General features: G+C 52.9%; 1 protein-coding gene across 1 annotated transcript in view; it reads left to right on the forward strand.

Annotated features, from left to right (window-relative positions):
- Window positions 1-24,462, forward strand: part of lrp1aa (low density lipoprotein receptor-related protein 1Aa) — a gene marked incomplete in the record, with an annotated part of 97,697 nt that overhangs the window by 66,716 nt on the left and 6,519 nt on the right. The window contains 34 exon segments of the mRNA XM_030374376.1: window positions 13-162; window positions 280-402; window positions 998-1,114; window positions 1,538-1,666; window positions 2,030-2,155; window positions 2,875-3,015; window positions 3,450-3,637; window positions 4,532-4,715; window positions 4,804-4,889; window positions 5,283-5,402; window positions 6,077-6,264; window positions 6,961-7,166; window positions 7,537-7,725; window positions 8,307-8,455; window positions 8,975-9,068; window positions 9,166-9,282; window positions 9,781-9,900; window positions 10,467-10,589; window positions 11,173-11,298; window positions 11,761-11,877; window positions 13,105-13,211; window positions 13,902-14,034; window positions 14,158-14,280; window positions 15,040-15,162; window positions 16,074-16,214; window positions 16,692-16,829; window positions 17,925-18,044; window positions 18,588-18,841; window positions 19,402-19,583; window positions 19,973-20,079; window positions 20,959-21,078; window positions 21,724-21,900; window positions 22,527-22,667; window positions 23,168-23,341. Of these exon segments, the coding sequence (XP_030230236.1) occupies window positions 13-162; window positions 280-402; window positions 998-1,114; window positions 1,538-1,666; window positions 2,030-2,155; window positions 2,875-3,015; window positions 3,450-3,637; window positions 4,532-4,715; window positions 4,804-4,889; window positions 5,283-5,402; window positions 6,077-6,264; window positions 6,961-7,166; window positions 7,537-7,725; window positions 8,307-8,455; window positions 8,975-9,068; window positions 9,166-9,282; window positions 9,781-9,900; window positions 10,467-10,589; window positions 11,173-11,298; window positions 11,761-11,877; window positions 13,105-13,211; window positions 13,902-14,034; window positions 14,158-14,280; window positions 15,040-15,162; window positions 16,074-16,214; window positions 16,692-16,829; window positions 17,925-18,044; window positions 18,588-18,841; window positions 19,402-19,583; window positions 19,973-20,079; window positions 20,959-21,078; window positions 21,724-21,900; window positions 22,527-22,667; window positions 23,168-23,341 (4,833 nt within the window).

Consider the following 24,462-nt stretch of genomic DNA (forward strand, 5'->3'; position numbering starts at 1 on the left):
TTTGTTGTTCAGCGGCCACCGACTGCTCCAGCTACTTCCGGTTGGGCGTGAAGGGGATGAGCTTCCAGAAGTGTGAGTTCACCACGCTGTGCTACGCCCCGACCTGGCAGTGCGACGGCGCCAACGACTGCGGAGACTTCTCAGACGAACGCAACTGCCCAGGTATCTTTAACCCAGAACGGTACCCCATTCAACCGTTCCTTCCACCGCCAGTCCCCAGTGTGTTCTACGTGTGTGATGTCATCATAACCCAGGGCTGTGATTGGTTCCCCCCCCCAGACAGCAGGAAGGCCAAGTGCCCGGCTACCTTCTTCTTCTGCCCCAGCGGCCGCTGCATCCCCACCAGCTGGACCTGCGACAAGGACAACGACTGTGAGAACGGGGAGGACGAGCTCCACTGCGGTACGCTCCCCGTCGTTCCTCATGCTCTTCCTCAATCTCTCCCAATGTCCTTTTACGTCTCTTACTTCCTCTCTATCTCTTTCATCTCACTCGCACCCTCTCTCCTCTCTCTCTCTCTCTCTCGCTCTAGCTCTCGCTCTCGCTCTCTCGCTCGCTCTCTCCCTCGCTCCCTCTCTCTCTCTCTCTCTCTCTCTCTCTCTCTCTCTCTCTCTCTCTCTCTCTCTCTCTCTCTCTCTCTCTTCTCTCTCTCTCTCTCTCTCTCTCTCTCTCTCTCTCTCTCTCTCTCTCTCTCTCTCTCTCCCTCGCTCCCGCTCTCTCTCTCTCTCTCTCTCTCTCTCTCTCTCTCTCTCTCTCTCTCTCTCTCTCTCTCGCTCCCTCTCTCGCTCCCTCTCTCCTCTCTTCCCCTCTCTTCCCTCACTAACCCTAACCCTAGATGTGTTTTCACGTTCCTTAAACATAGTCCATGTTCCGTTCTGATAATCAGTAGTCAGAGAAGCCGTTCCCCAGCCGTCTGGATGTGACCGGCCCCTTTTACCCCCGTGGGGGGGTCCCGGTTCCCCAGACACCTGATGCTCCCCTCTGCTCCTCCCCTCAGATAAGTCGTGCTCGGCCTCCCAGTTTGACTGTGGGAACCACCGCTGCATCCCCCAGCGCTGGGTGTGTGACGGAGCGGACGACTGCGGCGACGGCAGCGATGAGGACAGCAAGTGCAGTTGAGTGGAACCAACCTTCAGAGACACAGAAGAGTAGTGTGTGTGTGTGTGTGTGTGTCTGCTAGTGAATGTGTGTGTGTGTGTGTCTGCTTGTGAATGTGTGTGTGGGGTGGGGTGTATGTGTGTGTAAGTGTGTGTTTGTGTGCATAAGTGTGCGTGTGTGTGAGTGTGTGTGCACACGTATGTGTGTGTGCGTGTGGGTGTCCGTGCGTGTGTGAGTGTGTGCACGAGTGTGTCTTTCCCTGTCAAAGCCCCTTATGCCTCCTTGAGTGTCGAGAGAGCTGTTCATCCCCAAACCATCAGGGCTGCACACTTCCCCATATTACCACCCTGGTCTGTTGCTCTGCGGTTGAGGGTCTGATTGTACCGACCAGCCGTGTTTCATCGTGTTTCCCGCCTTCCTTCCGTGTTTCCTCCCGCAGAGAGCAAGACCTGCGGGCCCGAGTCCTTCCAGTGCCCCGGCTCCCACGTTTGCATCCCACAGCACTGGAAGTGTGACGGGGAACCGGACTGCTCCGACAGCGGGGACGAGAGTGTCAAGGCCGGCTGTGGTGAGGAGAGCTCGCGTCGTCAACGTCTGGTCGTGTCTAGGGTGCATTGCGAGGCTTCAGTGTTAATGTGCGCTGGGTTGTGTTGTCTTGTGGCGGCATGTTGCTCACGAGGTAGAGCGTGTTGACTCGTGACCGGAAGGTTGCTAGTACGAGGTGTCCCTGAGCAAGACACTTCACCACAACTGCTCCAGATGAGCTGGCGGTCGCCTTTTATGGTTGACTCCGCCATCTTTGTGTGAACGTGTGCGTGAATGGGTGAATGTGAGGCATTATTATACAGCGCTTTGATGCCACTGGTTAGAACTGCGCTGTATCAATGCAGTCCATTTACCATTTATTTCCCATGCGTCCACGGCGGCCCAGTGTTCAACAACACGTGCAGCAGCAGCAGTGAGTTCATGTGTCAGAACCGCCAGTGCATCCCCAAGCACTACGTGTGTGACCACGACACCGACTGCAGCGACGGGTCGGACGAGTCCATGGAGTGCGGTGAGCGACCTCTCTCTCGATCCTTGACCTCTCTCTCTCTCGACCCTTGACCTCACATCCCTCTCTCTCGACCTCTGACCTCTCTCCCCTCTCTCTCGACCCCTGACCTCTCTTCACTCTCTCTCGACCCCTGACCTCTCCCCTCTCTCGACCCTTGACCTCACTCTCCCCTCTCTCTCGACCCCTGACCTCTCCTCCCTCTCTCTCTCCACCCCTGAGCTCTCTTCCCTCTCTCTCTACCCCTGACCTCTCTCTCCTCTCTCTCTCGACCCTTGACCTCTCTCCCCTCTCTCCAGTCCCCTGACCTCTGGTCTCTGCTCCACCTCTCCTCCATGGTGACCATGGTGACCTTTGAGACCGAGCTCCGTGGGAGACGTTTCCAAGTTCTGTCTGGGTTAGAGTCCTAGAATCTGGATTGGAGTTCCAGAGAAAGGACCAAGTTCCTTTAGGTCGGGTTGTAGTCCCGACTTGGGTTCCAGAGAGACTGTTGATCTGATCTTAAAAATTGCACTTTCAATTTTACTTACTAAAAAGCCTTTTTAACTTTCAATTTAATTTTCTCACTTTCTATTTTACTCATTTCTTTGCATATGTTTTTTTTTACTTATCTATTATTTTTATTTTATTGTATGACAATGTTTATATGTGAAGCACTTTGAGTCTGCCTTGTGTATGAAAAGTGCTATAGAAAAATAAAGTTGCCTTGCCTTGTCTCCTAGAGTACCCGACCTGCCGGCCCAGTGAGTTCCGCTGTGCCAACGGCCGCTGCCTGGTGCAGAGCTCCTGGGAGTGCGACGGGGACTTCGACTGTCACGACCGCTCCGACGAGGCCCCCAAGAACCCCCGCTGCAACGGCCCCGGTGAGACCCCCTACAGAGTGGACCTGTTTCCTAAAGCCCCCTCTAGAGTTAACCTGTTCCCTAAAGCCCCCTCCATAGTGGACCGGTCTCCTAAAGCCCCCTCCATAGTGGACCGGTCTCCTAAAGCCCCCTCCAGAGGGGACCTGTTCCTTGCTCCCCTCTTGGTTTTAGTTCTGGTTAGTCCGGTCTCAAGGCGGTTCTTGAGATCTTCGTCACAGATGCATCACAATCTTTAATTGTATAATTTTTGGTTTCCCTACTGCCTCCTCCTCCTCCTCCTCCTCCTCCTCCTCCCCCTACTCTTCCTCCTTCTTGTCGTCATCCTCTTCCTGCTTCTCCACCTCCTCCTTCTTCTCCTCCTACTCCTCCTCCTCCTCCTCCTCCTCCTCCTCCTGCTCCCCCTCCTCCTCCTGTCTGCACCTCACCTGGAGCAGAGAAGAAGTGTAACGACACGGCGTACCCGTGCGCTAACGGCGTGTGCGTGGCGGAGGCGGTGCTCTGCGACCACAAGGACGACTGCGGCGACGGCTCAGACGAGCTCAACTGCTTCATCGACGAGTGTGTGAACAGCCGTCTGAGCGGCTGCTCCCAGCTCTGCCACGACCTCAAGATAGGCTTCAAGGTAGCTAGCAGCCCCGAGCTCCCAGGGCTAATACCACAAGGCTACAGGTGGAAAATAGCAGTTTGCTAAAACCTGGTACAATGCATCTCTCCTTGCTCTGAACAAGGTTAATGTTTATTTTGTACATTGTCCCTGCTAATGCCAGAGGGCTAATACCCCAGAGCTAATACCCCAGAGTTAATACCCCAGAGCTAATACCACAGAGCTATTACCACACAGCTTATGCCACAGAGCTGTTACCCCCGGGCTAACACCCGAGAGCTAATTGTACCCCAGAGCTTATACCAGTGAGCTAATACCACAGAGCTAATACCACAGAGTTAACACCCCAGAGCTAATACCCTAGAGCTAACACCCTGTTGCTAACACTCCAGAGATGATAACACAGAGCTGATGCCACAGAGCTAATACCCCAGAGCTAATACCCTTGAGCTAATTCCACAGAGCTAACACCACAGATCTAATTCCCCAGAGCTAATACCAAAGAGCTAATACCAGACAGCTTATACCCCAAAGCTAACACCCCAGAGCTAATACCACAGAGCTAACACCCAAGAGTTAAAACTCTTGAGCTAATACCACAGAGCTAATACCCCAGAGTTAATGTCCAAGCAATATTGCCCCTGTACAAAGCCAAGGTGTATGACCCGATGCTAATGCTAATGAGCTTACTTCCCTTTATGGATAACATTATCCCGTGGAGGTGGAATAGCTCCTGAGATGTTATTTTGGTGTGTAACCAGTGCAGGCTACTTTGTTAATGCTAATAAGCTAGTCCACCTCTAAGGATAACATCACCCCTGGAGGTGGTTCAGCTCGTTAGCTAACGTCGGAGCAGTAAACCGAGGTCCGTTCGACGCAGCCTTACCTTGTCCCCCGCGCGGCGGCCCACAGTGCAGGTGCCTCCCCGGCTTCCGACTGAAGGACGACGGCAAGACGTGCGCGGACGTGGACGAGTGCTCCACCACCTACCCCTGCACCCAGCGCTGCATCAACACCCACGGCAGCTTCCACTGCCTCTGCGTGGACGGCTTCCAGCTCAGCCCCGAGGACCCCACCATCTGCAAGTCCACCTCGGGTGAGCCCCCGCGGACGCCTCCTGTTAATGTGTTCCGCTTCCTGTTGACCGGCGCTGACTTCCTGTCTGTTGTTCCCTCGTCGTTCAGAGGAGGAGCCCTTCCTGATCTTCGCCAACCGCTACTACCTGAGGAAGCTGAACCTGGATGGCTCCAACTACACCCTGATCAAACAGGTGCGGCACCGTCACTACCCCCCCACCAGCAGCACGACGTCCACCTTTACCACCACATCCACCAGTAGAGTGTTAGACCCAACTTTATTGTCATTGCACAATCAGAATCAGAATCAGAAAACTTTATTGATCCCCGGGGGAAATATTTTCGTTCCAGGTGCTCCGTGCAAATAGAAATTACAAGCATAGAAGATAAGATTACAAAATAGAAAATTATAAGTAAGGCAACCAGTACAACGAAATGTAGTTTAACATCTAACCCCCCCCACCACCACATCCACAACCCAACTACACCCACCACCCCACAACAGCTTGTGCAGACAGACTGGGGGAAAATGCATTCGTCCGGGGACTGCCATGAACTCACGAGGGCTCCTCCTCCCCCCCCCACAGGGCCTGAACAACGCCGTGGCGCTGGACTTTGACTACCGCCAGCAGATGATCTATTGGACGGACGTCACCACGCAGAGCAGCATGATCCGCCGCATGCACATCAACGGCAGCGACGTGCAGGTTAGAAGGGCGGGTGGAGGCCAGGTCCCGGCCGGGATCGTCCAGGTGACGTCTCCCTGCGGGGGCCGTGACCTCTCCCCGGGCCGTGACCTCCGTTCCAGGGAGAGGTCACGGCTGGCTGGGTTGGGTAGTATGGTGGTGGCTACGCCTCTCTCCTCAACCTGGGGGATGGATGTATACTCCAGCCCTAGAAGCGTGAGCAGGGGAGTCTAGTCCCGATTGTGATGGTTGACCAGCCGAACGGCTCCTTGTTCAAACCCTAGTGTCCACCACCTGCCTGAAGGCATCTCCTGTTCCTGCTCCTTCATGAATCATCAAACATGAATTTAGTGTCCGGACGACTGCAGCGTCTTACTGCTAACAGTCCTGGCACATGACCAGGGTACAGATATCAAAGATGATGGTTCAAAGCAGCAGGGTACGATTATGTTTTGCTATCTATTATAAGGATAACGTGTTAGTAACGGAGTGACACAAGAACACAGGTCGAGTCGTTGGTATCCATTTTAACTCTGATTTACTAGCAGCAGAACTATGTTACGTGTCACACTTAAACGGTGCTGGAGAGCGCCCCCTATGGCATGGGGATAACAATGCATACTGATGACTGATGATCTATTGCATACATAACAGGTAGGGAGTCCTGGATGTTGAGGCTGGTCCGTGTGTTTCAGGTCCTCCACCGCACCTCGCTCAGCAACCCCGACGGGCTGGCCGTGGACTGGGTGGCCGGGAACCTGTACTGGTGCGACAAGGGCCGGGACACCATCGAGGTGTCCAAGCTGAACGGGGCCTACCGCACCGTGCTGCTCAACAGCGGGCTGCGGGAGCCCCGCGCCATCGCCGTGGACGTCCGCTACGGGTGAGAGGAGGGCGGGGTCTGAGGAGAGGAGGGCGGGGTCTGAGGAGAGGAGGGCGGGGTCTAACAAGAGGAGGGCGGGGTCTGAGGAGAGATGGGCGGGGTCTAACAAGAGGAGGGCGGGGTCTGAGGAGAGGAGGGCGGGGTCTGAGGAGAGGGGGCGGGGTCTGAGGAGAGGGGGGCGGGGTCTGAGGAGAGGAGGGCGGGGTCTGAAGAGAGGAGGGCGTGGTCTGAGGAGAGGAGGGCGTGGTCTGAGGAGAGGAGGGCGTGGTCTGAGCAGAGGAGGGCGTGGTCTGAGGAGAGGAGGGCGTTGTCTGAGGAGAGGAGGGTGGGGTCTGAGGAGAGGAGGGCGGGGTCTGAGGAGAGGAGGGCGGGGTCTGAGGAGAAGAGAAGAGAGATCTGAGGAGAGTTCTAGTTCTAAGGTTCTGATGGAGTTCTGCAGCGTTGCCTCTCCCATGCTCACCGTTCTCTGGTATTCTTCATTCCCTGTTTATGTTAATTTGGGAAATTACTGATTAAGTACTTCACACAAGGTATCCATTAAACACATTTGGCACCAGGGGCTTCACAACATCGGTTAGAAAACCCTACTCCTCTCTCTCTCTCTCTCACCTTGAGAAGAAATGCGGGTCTCCCAGACCACATAGAGAACCAGATCTCTGTTCCCTGGTCTCGAGCTCTGACCGTGCGTGTTCCCAGGTACCTGTACTGGTCCGACTGGGGGGAGAACCCCCACATCGGGCGGGTGGGCATGGACGGCACCAACCGCAGCGTGGTCGTGGAGGACCGCATCACCTGGCCCAACGGCCTGACGCTGGACCTCATCAACGACCGCATCTACTGGGCCGACGCCCGCGAGGACTACATCCAGTTCGCCAGCATGGACGGCTCCAACCGACACACGGGTAGGACGCACAGCGCAGGGGGGTTGGGTGTGTGTGTGTGTGTGTGTGTCTTTGCAGATGTGTGTTTGTGTGTGCGTTTGTGTGTGTATATGTTTGTGTGCATTTGTGTATGCGCGTGAGCACATTCCACTTGCTGATTTACTGATGGCAATTAAAAACAAGTTCAGAAGGATTTGATTCGTTTGAAATGCAATATCTACTGTAAAAAAAAAAACTAAAATCATAACAGTAAGATCACAAAACCGGTTAGCTAAACACAGAACAGGCATGAGATATTCAGAAGGATCTGAACACGCATTTTTATGTCCTGTTCCTCGTTCTCCAACACCCGACCTCGCCCTGATCCCGGTCCCCCCCCCTCTGTCTGAAGTTCTGACCCAGGACATCCCGCACATCTTTGCCATGACCCTGTTTGAGGAGTTCATCTACTGGACGGACTGGGAGACCAAGTCCATCAACCGAGCCCACACAACCCAGGGCACCAACAAGACCATGCTGATCAGCACCCTGCATCGGCCCATGGACGTCCACATCTACCACCCCTACCGCCAGCCCCAAGGTCCGCCTCCCTCCCTCTAGAGAGTCACCTCACCTCAACTGTCTCTATCTCTCCTCACTTCTTTCTTTCCTCACCTCTTCTCTCTCTCTCTCTCTCTCTCTCTCTCTCTCTCTCTCTCTCTCTCTCTCTCTCTCTCGCTCTCTCTCTCTCTCCTTACATCTCCTCCTTTGTCTCCCTCTCCTTACATCTCCTCCTTTGTCTCTCTCTCCTTACATCTCCTCCTCTGTCACTCTCCCTCCTCAGCTCTCTTCCTCGCTCTCTCTCTCTCTCTCTCTCTCTCTCTCTCTCTCTCTCTCTCTCTCTCTCTCTCTCTCTCTCTCTCTCTCTCTCTCTCCTTATATCTCCTCCTTTGTCTCTCTCTCCCCTCACCTCTCTTCCTCTCTCCTCCTCTGTCACTCTCTCTCTCCTCTCTGCTCCTCACCTCTGCTCCTCTCTCTCTCTCTCTCTCTCTCTCTCTCTCTCTCTCTCTCTCTCTCTCTCTCTCTCTCTCTGCTCCTCCCTCTGCTCCTCACCTCTCTCCTTCTCCCCTGTTGCCCTCCCTGCTCCTCTCCTCACCTCTCCTCTCCCCCTCTGCTCCTCAGTGGATAACCACCCGTGTCAGAGCGATAACGGCGGCTGCAGTAACCTGTGTCTGCTGTCCCCGGGCGGCGGCTACAAGTGCGCCTGCCCCACCAACTTCTACCTGGCGGCCGACGGAAGGCACTGCATGTCCAACTGCACCGCCAGTCAGGTGGGTCCGGCCGGGACTTCTGGACTTCTGAGTGCTCTGATTGGTTCCTCTGGTCTTGGAACATTTACGTGTAGGGCATTTAGCAGACGCTTTTATCCAAAGTGACTTACAATAAGTATATTTGTCAGAAGAAAGAGAAACAACAATATATCGATGTCTCTACTACAGTAAGGATGTTCATAGAACCAAGCGCCAAGAAGTAACAATCGCTAGGTTAACCAATTCCTGTATCCAACAAAGTAACATTCTACACAATGCTAAGTACTACGTTTAAGTGGCAGGACGAACAACATGCAATAAGTGCGTACATTAAGTGGCAGGACTTACAAAATACAATAAGAGCGTAGATTAAGTGGCTGGACGTACACCATACAATGAGTACGTAAGAGGGTTGTGGTCTCTTAGTGATGGCGGTACCAGGCGTCCAGCTCAAGTAGTTAAGCAGAGTGCTCAAGCTGGGTTGGAGCCTCTGTTATTGATAAAAGAACCGTGTGAGATCATGCTCTCCTCCCGCTGCAGTTTGTCTGCAAGAACGACAAGTGCATCCCGTTCTGGTGGAAGTGCGACACGGAGGACGACTGCGGCGACCGCTCAGACGAGCCCGCAGACTGCCGTGAGTGTTGCTCATCTCCCCGACACCGACGCCCCCTCCGCTTACCGGGTACCAGGCTGACGTGTGTGTGTGTGTGTGGTTGTTCTGACGCCCGTAGCGGAGTTCAAGTGCAGACCGGGACAGTTCCAGTGTGGGACGGACATCTGCACCAACCCAGCCTACATCTGTGACGGAGACAACGACTGCCGGGACAACTCTGACGAGGCCAACTGCGGTATGTCCTTCACGTGTTCCTCCTCCCTACGTCCGCTGTGCAGGATGGGGGAATTGAAGCTAGCTCCGGCGTGCGTTTAGAAGGCGACAGAAACACTCTGCTCCTCAACCCGCCCTCTTCCCTACTGCCAAAACCCTGCTGAACCTCGGCGACAGAAACCTGACATGAGGCTCAGGAGGTAGAGTGGGTTGGCTGGTAACCGGAATGTAGAGGTGTCCCTGAGCAAGGCGCCTCACCCTGACTGCTCTTGACAAGCTGGCTGTCGCCTTGCATGGTCGACTCCGCCGTCGGTGTGTGAATGTGTGCATGTATGGGTGAACGTCAGGCAGTATTGTGAAGCCCTCTGAGAACCACCGGTTAGAAGAGCGCAAATAGATGCAGTCTGTTTACCATTTAGCGCTGCACTGAGCACTCTCTCTGAACATGTACTATACAATTTAAATCCCTCTGTGACCTGCCCGACTGCATTCTAATGTACACCTGCTGGTTCGTCTGCAGACATCCACGTGTGTCTGCCCAGCCAGTTCAAATGCACGCACCCCAGCCGCTGCATCCCCGGGATCTTCCGCTGCAACGGCCAGGACAACTGTGGGGAAGGGGAGGACGAGAAGGACTGCCGTGAGTCCCTCAGCCCGCATGGCAGATGTTCTACCGAGGACAGGACACAGGACAGAGGTTCTCCTGGTCTACAGAGTATAGGACCCAGGAGGACAGATGTTCTACCAAGTATAGGACCCAGGAGGACAGATGTTCTCCTGGTCTACAGAGTATAGGACCCAGGAGGACAGATGTTCTACCGAGTATAGGACCCAGGAGGACAGATGTTCTACCGAGTATAGGACCCAGGAGGACAGATGTTCTACCGAGTATAGGACCCAGGAGGACAGATGTTCTTACATTTTATAACAGTAGTGATCACTGAGCTCAATGAACACACTTCATCAGCGGAATTAGAATAAAGTAATTGCAACCAAAAAAAAAATCAATACTAAATTGTTGTCTAGAATATCATTGAGATGCTAAAAAAAGAAATCGATGCCCTCAAACTAGTAGTTAGTAGTCACTTAAAGTAACAGTATGCATATTAGTATGCCGTTCATTATCACACACACCGTTACAGTCTGTTAGCTCCAACGCTCTGGGTGTTAATGTGAACCCCTGTGTGACGTGGCGTCTGTCTGCAGCCGAGGTGACCTGCGCCCCCAACCAGTTCCAGTGCTCCATCACCAAGCGCTGTATCCCCCGCGTCTGGGTCTGCGACCGCGACAACGACTGCGTGGACGGCTCCGACGAGCCCGCCAACTGCAGTAAGAGCCGGCATCACCCTGTTGATCACCCTGGGGACCACTCGGCTGATCACTCTGTTCAGCACTCTGCTCATCGCTCTGTTCATCACTCTGTTCAGCACTCTGCTCATCGCTCTGTTCATCACTCTGTTCAGCACTCTGCTCATCGCTCTGTTCATCACTCTGTTCAGCACTCTGCTCATCGCTCTGTTCATCACTCTGTCGATCACTCTGATCACCATGTCGATCACTCTGTGGATCACTATGATCACCATGTCGTTCACTCTGATCACCATGTCGATCACTCTGTGGATCACTATGATCACCATGTCGTTCACTCTGATCACCCTGTCAATCGATCTGTGGATCACTCCATCGTGGACGACGACTTCAGTTCAGATTCTGATTCTTATTGGCCAGAGGAGCTGATCTTGGCGTTGGCGTCAGCGTACGTTCAGCGGAACCCAGTTCTGTGGGATGAGTCTGATGAAGAGCTCCTCTTGGTTTCCTCCTCATCCTCTCCCTCCTCTCCCTCCTCCTCCTCTCCCCCTCCCCCTCCCTCCTCCTCCCCCCCCTCCTCACCCTCTCCCCCTTGTGTCATCAGCCCAGATGTCATGCGGTGTGGACGAGTTCCGCTGTAAGGACTCCGGTCGCTGCATCCCGGCACGCTGGAAGTGTGACGGAGAGGACGACTGTGGAGACGCCTCGGACGAACCCAAAGAGGAGTGCGGTGAGAGGGGGAGAGGGAGGGAGGGAGGGAGGGAGGGAAGGAGGGAGAGGGGGAGAGAAAGAGGGGGGGAGAGAGAGAGTGGTGGAGGGAGAGAGAGAGAGAGGAAGATGGGGGGGGGGGAGAGAGAGGGGGAAAGGGAGAGAGAGGGAAGGAGGATGGGAGGGAGGGAGGGAGGGAGGGAGGGAAGGAGGGAGAGGGGGAGAGAAAGAGGGGTGGGAGAGAGAGGGAGGTGGAGGGAGAGAGAGAGAGGCAGATGGGGAGAGAGAGAGAGGGAAAAAGGGACAGAGAGAAGCAGAGAGAGGGAGAGAGAGAGAGAGAGAAAAAAAAGGAGAGCAATGGAGCGAGAGAGCGACAGGCAGAGAGGGAGCGAGAGCGACAGGCAGAGCGGGAGGTTAGGTGCCTGTAGCAGCCGGCAGCGTGTCCGGTCCTCTCAGGTCCCTGACCGTGTCTCTCCGGTTCCAGCCGAGAGGACCTGCGAGCCGTACCAGTTCCGCTGCAAGAACAACCGCTGTGTGCCGGGCCGCTGGAAGTGTGACTACGACAACGACTGCGGCGACAACTCCGACGAGGAGCAGTGTGGTAGGTCCCCCCCCCCCCCCCCCGCCCCCTCCCCCCCGCCACCAAACCTCCCCACACTCACCATCACCGTCTGCATTTTGTGAATGAAACTCAAGCAGTCTGTTATCCACGGCTTCCCCTGGTAAGCGTCGTCTACACATCTACTGTGTGTGTGTGTGTGTGTGTGTGTGATAGAATGCAAAATGGTTGATACTCTTGTTGTTCACGTTGGACTGCCGTGTGTGTGTGTGTGTGCGTGTGTGTGTGTGTGTGTGTGTGTGTGCGTGTGCGTGTGCGTGTGGTAGCATGGTACATGGTACATTGTTCACTGCCTTGTGTGTGTGGCCATTTGCACATCTCACATCATTTCATGTCTATTTTGCATTTCACACTGGCCTGTCGGCGTGAGATAGAGGTAGGTGTTTCCACTGTTTCAGCCCTGCCCCCCCCCCCCCCCCCCCCATCCATCTACCTCAAACCCCCCAGCCTCCCGCTATTGTGTGTGTCCCTAGCTGCCTTCCCTGGTCTATCCCTGGTCCCTCTGGCCTCTATGAACCCTCCCTGACCCCTCCCTGGTTCCTCTGTCCTCTCTGACCCCTCCCTGACCCCTCCCTGGTTCCTCTGTCCTCTCTGACCCCTCCCTGGTCCCTCCCTGGTTCCTCTGTCCTCTCTGACCCCTCCCTGGTTCCTCTGTCCTCTCTGACCCCTCCCTGGTCCCTCCCTGGTTCCTCTGTCCTCTCTGACCCCTCCCTGGTCCCTCCCTGGTCCCTCCCTGGTTCCTCTGTCCTCTCTGACCCCTCCCTGGTCCCTCCCTGGTCTCTCTGTCCTCTCTGACCCCTCCCTGGTCCCTCCCTGGTTCCTCTGTCCTCTCTGACCCCTCCCTGGTCCCTCCCTGGTTCCTCTGTCCTCTCTGACCCCTCCCTGGTCCCTCCCTGGTTCCTCTGTCCTCTCTGACCCCTCCCTGGTCCCTCCCTGGTTCCTCTGTCCTCTCTGACCCCTCCCTGGTCCCTCCCTGGTTCCTCCGTCCGTCAGTCCTCTGAAACGCGCCTTTTACGTCTTCCCACTTTTCTCGGTGAACGTTTCCGTCCTTCTGATTGGACCTTTTTCTGGAGCATCCTGCCCTACTGCTCTCGGCCCCCCCCACTCCAACCCCACTCCGCCTCCTACTCCCCTCCCCTCCTCTCTGGATAACTCCGCCCCTAACCACGCCCCTTCCCCATTGTGCTCCGCCCCCTCCCCCCCCCCCAGTGCCACGGCCGTGCTCGGAGAGCGAGTTCTCCTGCAGCAACGGCCGCTGCATCGCCGGCCGCTGGAAGTGCGACGGCGACCACGACTGCGCCGACGGCTCGGACGAGGTAAAATACCCCCCCCCCCTGCTGAGTACACAGGCTTCTTCTTAGATTAAGATTAGTGTCAAGACTAACGTTTAAGACGAGTGTTTATGACGAGTGTTAAGACTAGCGTTTAAGGCGAGTGTTTAACACTAGTCTTAAGACTTGCGTTTAAGACTAGTGTTTAAAATGGCGTTAAGATTTGTGTTTAAGACTAGTGTTAAGATTAGCGTTTAAGTCTAGCGTTAAGATTATCGTCACGACTTGTGTTTAAGACTAGCGTTGAAGACGAGTGTTTAAGACGAGCGTTTAAGACTAGCGTTTAGGACTAGTGTTTAATGCTAGCGTTAAGATTCGTTTTTAAGACTAGAGTTAAGACTAGAGTTTAAGGCAAGTGTTTAATACTAGCGTTAAAGACTAGCGTTTATGGCTAGTATTAAGACTAGCGTAAAGACTAGTGTTTAAGACTAGTGTTTGAGACTAGCGATAACGACCAGCGTTTATTGCTCTAATCACAATAGTTCATTATTATTTTCAAATATTTTTTCTGTATTATAATTGTCCTGTATTCATACATTTTGTATTGTAGCTAATTTTGTATTATTATTTATTTCAGTATGTATGATCAGGTTGGGCAAGGGAGGGTCATGAATGTCCCAAAGCCTATTTTATGCCAAATGTAAACTTGTGAAACTGATCTCCTGGCGTTCCCAGCACAACTGTGTGGTGCGGTGCGACAGCGACCAGTTCCAGTGCCGGAGCGGCCACTGCATCCCCATACGCTGGCGCTGCGACACCGACCCCGACTGCATGGACTCCAGCGACGAGCAGAAATGCGACAACAGCGGTAAGCCACATCCCCCTCCCCCCATCTGCTCCCTAAACAATCATCCGTGATCCCCACGCTGTCGCCTCTCGGCCGATGGGCTGGGCCTACCCTCTAACCCGCCTCTGTGGGGTCCTTCCTCAGCGGGCCGCCGCTGCCCCCTGGAGGAGTTCCAGTGTAACAACACCCTGTGCAAGCCGCTGAGCTGGCGCTGCGACGGAGAGGACGACTGCGGGGACAACTCTGACGAGAACCCCGAGGAGTGTGGTGAGTAGACGGGGACCAGACCGGGACCAGACCGGGACCAGACCGGGACCAGACCGGGACCAGACCGGGACCAGACCAGTACCAGACCGGGACCGTACCAGACCAGTACCAGACCGGTACCAGACCAGTACCAGACCAGTACCAGACCGGTACTAGACCGGTACCAGACCAGTACCAGACCGGTACCAGACCGGTACCAGAACTGAACCAGACCAGTATCAGACCGGGACCAGACCGGGACCAGACCGGTACCAGACCAGTACCAGACCAGTACCAGACCGGGACAGGACCCGCTCCCCGTCCGCTTTAGGGGAGGAGAACGAGGGCTGATGATGAGGAGGGAGCTGGAGACATAAGACCGCTTTTTATTCAGCCTCGGATGTGCGTCGTACCGGGACCTCCGAAGACACTGTCATTAATTCTCATTATGTTTCATGTGTATCCTTATATATTCTGACAAATGTACTTATTGTAAGTTGCTTTGGATAAAGGCGTCTGCTTAACGCCGTCAATATAAATGTAAATGACTCTCCAGTACTAATGTTCTCCAGATCTGCTTCAAAGGCTCATAGTAGAGCCGGAGTTCTTTGGCGAGCTGTGGGGCATTGTTGACAGCTGCCGTTGCACTCTGAACAGAGTCCCAGCCCCTCTCTCCCCCTGAAGGGAGTCGAGTGTATGAAGACTCTTTTCAGATGTAAAACTCCGGGTTCGGAGCCGGTTTTTCCCGCTCCATTGACGCGTCTTGTTTCCCCCCCCCAGCTAAATTCCAGTGCCCACCCATGCGGCAGCTGCGTTGCCATAACGACCGCGTGTGCCTGCCGATGGAGAAGCGATGCGACGGCGTCAACAACTGCGGCGACAACAGCGACGAGCTGAAATGCCGTGAGTCCGGGGGCGGGACTCTGGGGGTCTGACCGTCGAAAAACAGTGGGGGGGGGGGGCTGCCGGTCACGGTGGGAGATCAGGACTGGTCGCTGAACGTCCACCGACTGGGGTGTCTGAAGAGATGGGGGGAAACTGCCCCTAATAAACTACCACTTCACATCCCTTTTGCCCCCCCCCCCACATTCCCACTCTTGTTAAGCAACCTTGGGTACCTTGAAAGGCGCAAAATAAATTTAAGTTATTATTATAATTACTATTATTATGGTCAAAATACCACATAATACCAAATAACACATCCACTAAATAATGGTAAATAATGAGCAGCAGCTGTTTCCTGTCAGCGTGTGTCTGAGAGTTCAGTTCAGCTCCAGCGTTGGCCAGTGAAATGTAGATAGGTGGATAACGCCAGGTAGGTCCCAGGTCCAGCACAGGTGCAGTACGATGGACACAGAAAACGTGGATCGCAATTTCAATGTGTCTCACCACGAGAGAAGCAACGAGACTCTTAGGCTCGACCTTCCTGGCCCCTCTAAGGCGGTGGTTCTCAAATTGGGGTGCGCCCACCCCTAGGGGTACTTTGGAGTACTGCAGGGGGTACTCAAATAAAAAATAGATAAGACAGGCCTGTGTTTCTCACTAAATTGTGAGTATTTGTACCCTTTTGTTGTTATGTGTCATGTGATGTCATGTTTACAGTGCCAGATAGAACGCACATACATAGTTTATGTTTTTTATATTTTTTATTATATTATTTATTTCTCCCAAAATGATTTTCGTGCCGCTGAAGGGGGTACTCAGCTGAAAAAATATATCTTAAAGGTACACCAGTAGAAAAAGTTTGAGAACCACTGCTCTACGGGGAGCCCCCCCTCCACTAAGGACCCCCCCGTCCCCTGTCCCCTGTACAGGCACGGTCCCGGCCACGCTCCGGTGCCAGAAGGACGAGTTCCGGTGCGATAACGGTCGCTGCATCAGCTCCACGCTGCGATGCAACTACTTCAACGACTGTGAGGACTACGGCTCTGACGAGGTCTCCTGCAACAAGTTCGGTGAGCCTCGCCCGGTCGGACCGGACTCCGTCATCCTGGTTACCGTTGGTGTCCGTTTGTTACATTACATTACCTTGGCGACGTCTTACAGTTACCATGTTGTACTGTGGACAGCCTTTTATTGTGTACATTGAGTACATTGTGTCATACTGTTGTGATATTGTGACTCACTAATGGTTGATATTCTGTTTGCAACTGCCCATGCTTCTCACTCAACTACGTATTCACACCGAAAAATTTTGAATCATGTTTATACCAATAGAATACATACATATTTAAAATAAATAAAAATAAGGGTGATGTCATCGTGATGTCAGCGTGATGTCACCGTGATGACATGATACCAAAGAAACTAAGATTCAGAGCGTCTACGTTCTGGTTGTGTGTGTGTGTGTGTGTGTGTGTGTGTGTGTGTGTGTCTGTGTGTCTGTACCGTACACAGATGTCCTGTAACGGCCCCCGTCTGTCCCTCTCTAGACACGGCTCTGAACGACTGCCACAGCAACCGGACCGTGTGTGGCGACGGCGACGAGGCCCACTGCGTGGTCAACGCCACCGACTCCTACTGCTCCTGCAAGCCCGGCTTCCAGTCCTCCGGGCGCAACAGATGCCAAGGTACCCGGGTCTGAGGTTCCCCCCCCCCGCAGGGTACCCCGGGACCCCTGTCTCTGGAACCCGGCTCTCCGGTACCCTAGCAGGTTAACTGGGTCTCCGGTCCCCTCGCAGGGTACCCGGCTCACCGGTACCCTAGCAGGTTAACTGGGTCTCCGGTACCCTAGCAGGTTACCTGGGTCTCTGGTCCCCTTAGTAGGGTACCCAGGTCTCCGCTCAGCCCGCAGGGTACATGGTCTCCTGTACCCAGGTCTCCGGTCTCCTCTCAGGGTACCTGGCTCTCCGGTACCCCTCCCAGGACCATCTATATATATCGTTCTATATAGTCAGTCCCTCCAGAAAAATGCGGCCAAATATCCTTGATTATGCGGCACGTTTACGTAAAAATTGCGATGAAATATGCGCCATATTTATGCAATTTTATGCGAGGAAATTGTGGTAACTTGCAAAAATTGCGGGGACTTTCAGTTCTGGTCCCGGTCTGATACCGGTCTGGTACTGGTCTAGTACTGGTCTGGTACTGGTCTGGTACCGGTCTGGTACCGGTCTGGTACGGTCCCGGTCTGGTCCCGGTCTGGTCCCGGTTTGGTCTTTTGCGAAAAATGCAGCTTTTCGATGACGTTCGCATCGCGCAATTACTGCTCTTAATGGCTGCTGTTGTGTGATGTAAACACAAACATTGTTTACTTTCTGCTAAGATATATGTGAATTCTTTGCAACGAAAATGTGGGGATAATGAAATCATGCAAGCCCCACATATTTTGCATGAAAATCTGCAATTTATGCGGTGAAAGTGCAGCATATTTGTAAAAATGCGGCCCCAACATGAATATGCAGACTTTGGCTGTTTATGCATTAAATTATGCGATTGCATAATCGCGTTTTTCTGGAGGGTCTGTATAGTCTATTGTTTTAGGGAGAGGCCTTCAACAGATCCAGGCTAGACTGATCTGCAACATTTTCCGCACCAAAACACCACCTGTTTCTCTGTATAAACTTTATTAGTGACATTTATTGTTTACAAAGTGTTGACAGTAGAAACACCAGCTGTGGAGGGTTGTAATCAAACATTTGGGGGGGGGGGTGCTTTGTTTGCAGATAAGAACGAGTGTGCGCAGTTCGGAGTGTGTTCTCACATCTGCAACAACACCAAGGGCTCGTACAAGTGCAGCTGCCAAAAGCACTTCTCCAGGATCAACGAGACCTGCAAGGCCGATGGTGAGTCGGCATGTTATTCCCCATGTTAGTCCCAATCTTAGTCCTCATGTTATTCCCCATGTTAGCCCCAATCTTCGTCCTCATGTTATTCCCCATGTTAGTCCCAATCTTAGTCCTCATGTTATTCCCCATGTTAGCCCCAATCTTCGTCCTCATGTTATTCCCCATGTTAGTCCCAATCTTAGTCCCCATGTTATTCCCCATGTTAGTCCCAATCTTAGTCCTCATGTTATTCCCCATGTTAGTCCCAATCTTAGTCCTCATGTTATTCCCCATGTTAGTCCCAATCTTAGTCCTCATGTTATTCCCCATGTTAGTCCCAATCTTAGTCCTCATGTTATTCCCCATGTTAGTCCCAATCTTAGTCCTCATGTTATTCCCCATGACATGTTAGTAGTGTCACACACACACACACAAAGGAACACATTCTTTGCACTCTACTGCCATTACCATATAATATAAAAAATATAAATAAAATAAAATAAAGCTGACAGAGACGGGGACAAAATGTTTCTTAAATCACTTCCCTCCTCCCACTCGCAGCTCCGAGACAGGTGCTCTACATCGGCAACGACAACGAGATCCGCAGTCTGGACCCGGGGATGCCCATCTGGCGCTACGAGCTTGCCTTCGAGGGCGACGCCAACGTCCGCATCGACGCCATGGACGTGTTCGTGAAAACCAACCGCATCTACTGGACCAACTGGCACACGGGCCGCATCTCCTCCTACGACCTGCCCTCGCTCTCCTCGCCCAACAACAACCGCCAGGGAGACGCCCGGGTCAGCAGTCTGGAGGTGGGTCTGCCCGCGACCTCGCTGGGACATCTCCTTTGACCTCCTGTGACCTCGCTGTGATGTCAGTGTGACCTCGCTGTGACCTCGGTTTGACCTCTGTGTTACTTTGTTGCGACCTCGCTGTGACCTCTCCCTTGACCTCCTGTGACCTCATCAACTTGTAATATAATAGTATTTTATGATTCAAATAATTTAGATAAATATATATATATATATATAAAGATATGTAAAGTACCTTAACGATAGGATTCAAAAATAATGTTATATCCAACTTCACCTGTCAACGACGATCAAATTAACATTTCCACCGTGATTATAATGGTTTAACATACAGTTTGATTTCATGTCACATTTAGTAAACATTAAAATGCATAAAATCGTCTATAGCTGACATTCACATCTACAGTTAACATTCAAATACATAACAACATCTATAGCTATCATTCTGACCTCCATCAGAACGCCCATTTGAAGTCGAAGGGGAGTCACCCCCCATGGCCCGGCCCCGTCTGTCCGGCCCGCCCACGGAGCCCCCTCTAACCCGGTCTCTGGTCCCCCAGATCCCGGACCTGCAGATGCCGCGGGGCATCGCCGTGGACTGGGTGGCGGGGAACCTGTACTGGACGGACTCGGGCCGGGACGTCATCGAGGTGGCTCAGATCGGCGGGGGGCGCCACCGCAAGACCCTCATCTCGGGCATGATCGACGAGCCCTACGCCATCGTGGTGGACCCGCCCCGGGGGTGAGTGTGTTTGTGTGTGTGTGTGGGTACGTGTGTGGGTGCGTTCTTTTACTAGGGTGTTTGTGTGTGTGTGTATGCGTGTGGGTCTGGGTGTGTGTGCGTGGGTGTGTGTCTGTGTGTGTGTGTGTGTGTGTGTGTGAGTATGGGTGTTAGTGTGTGGATGTGGATGTGTGTGCGTGTGGGTGTGTAAGTGTGTGGGTGTGGGTGTTAGTGTGTGGGTGCGTATGTGTGTGTGGGTGTGTGCGCATGTATGCGTGTGTGTGTGTGTGTGCGTGCGTGCGTGTGTGTGTGTGTGTGTGTGTGTGTGTGCGTGTGTGACTCTAGAAGCCTCTTGCAAGGGGCTTGAGTACGGGAACGGACTGATCCATTATCGTTGACGCGTTCTGTAGGAAGATGTACTGGGCGGACTGGGGAAACCACCCCAAGATCGAGACGGCTGGCATGGACGGCACCATGAGGGAGACTTTAGTGGAACACATCATCCAGTGGCCCACGGGTAAACACCTCTCTCTCTCTCGCTCATCTGCTTCAGCCGGGAATGGTCTGTCCGGGGTTAGGTGGAACCTTGTCTAGTGGAACCCTAACTAGGGTTTATCACTAGCTGCGTTTCCATCTAAAAGGTGATGCGAATCTTTAGAAAGTTCGCAAAAAAGTCATTCGAATTAGGTGCGTTTCCATCAAGTGGTTGGAGCGGAATAGGGTGATGACGTTACACGTTGATGTCGGCAGGGTTGCCATGGCCGGACGTTATGCAGAAATCGGAACGACTGTCAGTCCTGTGTGTTCAAAGTTCGCTACGTCACAGCTGTTTCGAAAAATGTGTTTCCATCTCCCATTTTGCGAATTTACTCTCTTTCGAATTTCTCAAAAACCACCTCAAGCGAGCGGATTAACCTTTTTGCGAATCAGAGGATTTTTATGCGAATTTTGGTGTTTCCATCACCGTTTACTGATTCGATACTTCAAAGTTTGCATAAAATCAGGGGGATGGAAACGCACCTAGTGTAACCCTAACTAGCGTGTTTAAGTGGTACCCTGTCCGTTGTGTATAAGTGCACCCTGTGTTAAAGTGGACCCTATGTTTAAGTTCAAGGTGTGTTTAAGTGCACCCTGTGTAATAAGTGCACCCTATGTTTAAGGTAAAGGTGTGGTTAAGTTGACCCTGTGTTTAAGGTTGAGCTGTGTTTAAGTGCACCCTGTGTTAAAGTGGACCCTATGTTTAAGGTTAAGGTGTATTTAAGTGCACCCTGTGTTTAAGTGCACCCTGTGTTTAAGGTAAAGGTGTGGTTAAGTTGACCCTGTGTTTAAGTGGACCCTCTCCGGTGTGTTTAAGTGGACGCTGTGTTAAAGTGGACCCTGTCTCTGTATCCTCCAGGTCTGGCGGTCGACTACTTCAACGAGCGCCTCTACTGGGCCGACGCCAAACTGTCCATCATCGGCAGCGTGCGGCTGAACGGCAGCGACCCCGTGGTCGCCGTGTCGGGCATCAAGAACCGTTGAGTGACCACACACACACACACTCCCCGTGATGTCACTGTGATGTCACCGTTGAGTGACCACACACTCCCCGTGATGTCACCGTTGAGTGACCACACACACACACACTCCCCGTGATGTCACGGTGATGTCACCGTTGAGTGACGAGACACACACAAACTCCCCGTGATGTCACAGTGATGTCACCGTTGAGTGACCACACACACACACTCCCCGTGATGTCACGGTGATGTCACCGTTGAGTGACCACACACAGTGACCACACACACACACTCCCCTTGATGTCACTGTGATGTCACCGTTGAGTGACGAGACACACACAATCCCATTGATTGAGTCTCTTTGATGTCAGCGTGACATCACCGTGAAGCCGCCATGATGTCATCTTAATGTCACCGGGATTTCACTGTGATATCAGCGTGATGTCACTGTGATGTCAGCGTGATGTCACTGTGATGTCAGCGTGATGTCACGGTGGTGTCAGTGTGACGCCCGGCTGGATTGTCATGTTTGTTATTGTTTGCACCAGGTAGAATGGGTGACATTGATACATGGTAATATGTACACGTGCTTGGAAAGTTGTTGATGTTCTTCTGATATGTCGTCCTCCCCCACACACACACTCACACTCACACGCACACAGATCTCTACCACCCGTTCAGCATCGACGTCTTCGAGGACTACATCTACGGCGTCACCTCCTTCAACAACCACGTGTTCCGGGTCAACAAGTTTGGGCGTGGCGCGGTGGAGAACCTGACCACGGGCATCAACCACGCCACCGACCTGGTGCTGTTCCACCGCTACAAGCAGCCTGACCGTGAGTCCCCCCTCCCCCCCCCCCCCCCCCCCCCCCCCACCACACAGCCTTACAGAGCCTTGTGATCAGACGCTAATTAACACACAGGCTCACCTAGCTGCAGCACAAGGGTTCAGGTGTACAAGGGGCCCTGGATTAAGCCAGACTATTTTACTTTTTTCTTAAAGATGTGAGGGCCATGTCATGGGGCCAGGTTCATAAAGTCCGTTTTGGTTGTCAAATTAGACGTCACGGCCACTCGACAGCTTAGTGGCAGAAATTCTGAGAAAAGAGAATGTTTTTTTGTAGTGATATGTATTATTGGAGTATAACACAGTAGCGTTATTTGTGTCTGTGTAAGGATGTTGTGATTTTACCTTAGTATAACAAGGGTGTTCTCTACTGCTGCAGATGTTGTAGGCCTACCTCTTGGGTTAGAAAGCTAAAAGCTGTTACAAGCTTGAAGATACACTATGAATTGTCGGTCGGTCGGTCCACAAAAAACGCGTGGTCCTCATCGCTATTATACACTACATTTTTTTATTTTCTGCGTGATCAGTAAATAGCAGCAGGGGTCAATGACAACATGACACTGCTTGTGATGATACCGGTCACTGAGTACATGCCCCCCCCCCCCCCCCCCCCAGTCCCCAACCCCTGCGACAGGAAGAAGTGTGAGTGGCTGTGCCTGCTGAGCCCGAGCGGGCCGGTTTGCGTCTGCCCCAACGGACGCACGCTGGACAACGGCACCTGTGTGGAGCTGCCCCCGCCCACCCTGTCCCCACTGGGTACGTAGGGACGCACACACACCTCTACACACACATTCACACGCACGCACTCACGTATACACACACACATTCATAAACGCACATACATGCGCGCACACAGGGCGTATACACACACGCATACCTACACTAAGACGCAGGCATGCTCGCACAAATATACACACACACAAGCACAAACACGTACATACGCACACGGGCATGCGCGCACACGTGCACACACACACACGCATACACACAGCAACACACACGCACACACACAACCACATACACGCATACATTCACATACACACACAACCACACACACACACACACACACACACAACCACACACACGCATATATACACAGAAAAACACAACCACACACACACACACACACACACACACACACACACACACACACACACACACACACACACACACACACACACACACACACACACACACAAACAGAAACACACAGGCTCAAGGCAGAGCAGGTTGTGAGGTGTGTGTCTGGTCCACAGCGCCCCCCAGTGGCCCGTGTGCGGTGCAGTGTCTGCACGGCGGCAGCTGCTTCCTGAACGCCCGCCGGCAGCCCAAGTGCCACTGCCAGCCCAACTACGGCGGCGAGCGCTGCGAGGTGGACCAGTGCCGGGACTACTGCCTCAACGGGGGCACCTGCGCCCCGTCCCCCTCAGGTACCGGGGGCGCCCCCTGGGGCCCGGGAGGATACAGGGCGATAGGGAAGAGATCTATAGTTAGCATTCACATCCACTGTTAAAGGTTGGGTAGGTGATTTGCGAAACGCCAGCAGATTTTGAAAATACACAACTCATATGGTCCTACCCCCTCTCCTTCAACGCTGACTCTGACTCCACCCATTCCAAGTACCTGGACGCGCAATCATGCACGAGCGCGAACAGAGATGCGCGAGAGCGAGCCAGGCTAGCGTAGGTTTTCGTTTAACAACATGGCACTACATTCAGCTGTAAGTTGCACCCAGTACCGCGGGAAGTAGGAGTGCTGGGGGTGCTGCAACACCCCCTGTCCGAGGCCCTGTCTTATCACAGAAAACGATCATTTCTAGAAACTCCGGCCAAAGTGGAGATTTCTGAAAACGCCGGTTATGTGTTGTCGTGTCAACGGGGAGAAACGGGATTTTAGGTTCTGAAGCGTCACATTATGCACCAGGAAATGCTTAACGTCATGTGAGCGCCCGCTGTACCGTATTGGTCCGAATATAAACACAAACCCCATTGTAAGACGACCTATATTTGGAAAAAAGATTTGAAGACCAGATCCGTTTTTTATGAATAAATAAATTGTATTCATTGAAATAATATACGAAAATAAAAAGGCATCGAATAAAACACTGCATTGCCACTAAACAGTAGTGCAAATAGGCCGTACTGATGTGTACACCAAAGACTATTCCTGACACTCCTCTGCCCCGCTGTGTTCGCTCTGGCTGTGGTCGCTCCGAACTGTTTCGGCCCGTGGCAAAGCGAGTCATCCTCGCTGCTGTCCAAGGCATTTTGAGACGCAGCATTTATTTAATGCTCATATGACCTAGTGCTGAAAAAAGGTTATATGAAAAAGTGTGAGGGTAGCGGTGGTGCGCTAAACTTGTTCTGTGAGCAGCTGGATGTGAACGATCGATTTTCAACTGTCCGCGCATGCACTGGTGTAATTGAGCTGCGCTGCTATACATCTTTTTTTATCAATGTAACGAGTTGCGAGTCTAGTGCAGGCTGAATTTTTTTTTTTCCCTGCACCCCCTGCTGAGAATACGTTCTCGCTGCAATGGTTGGACCAGATG

The sequence above is a fragment of the Gadus morhua genome, chromosome 13, assembly GCF_902167405.1.
Source record: "Gadus morhua chromosome 13, gadMor3.0, whole genome shotgun sequence".
Taxonomy (NCBI): domain Eukaryota; kingdom Metazoa; phylum Chordata; class Actinopteri; order Gadiformes; family Gadidae; genus Gadus; species Gadus morhua.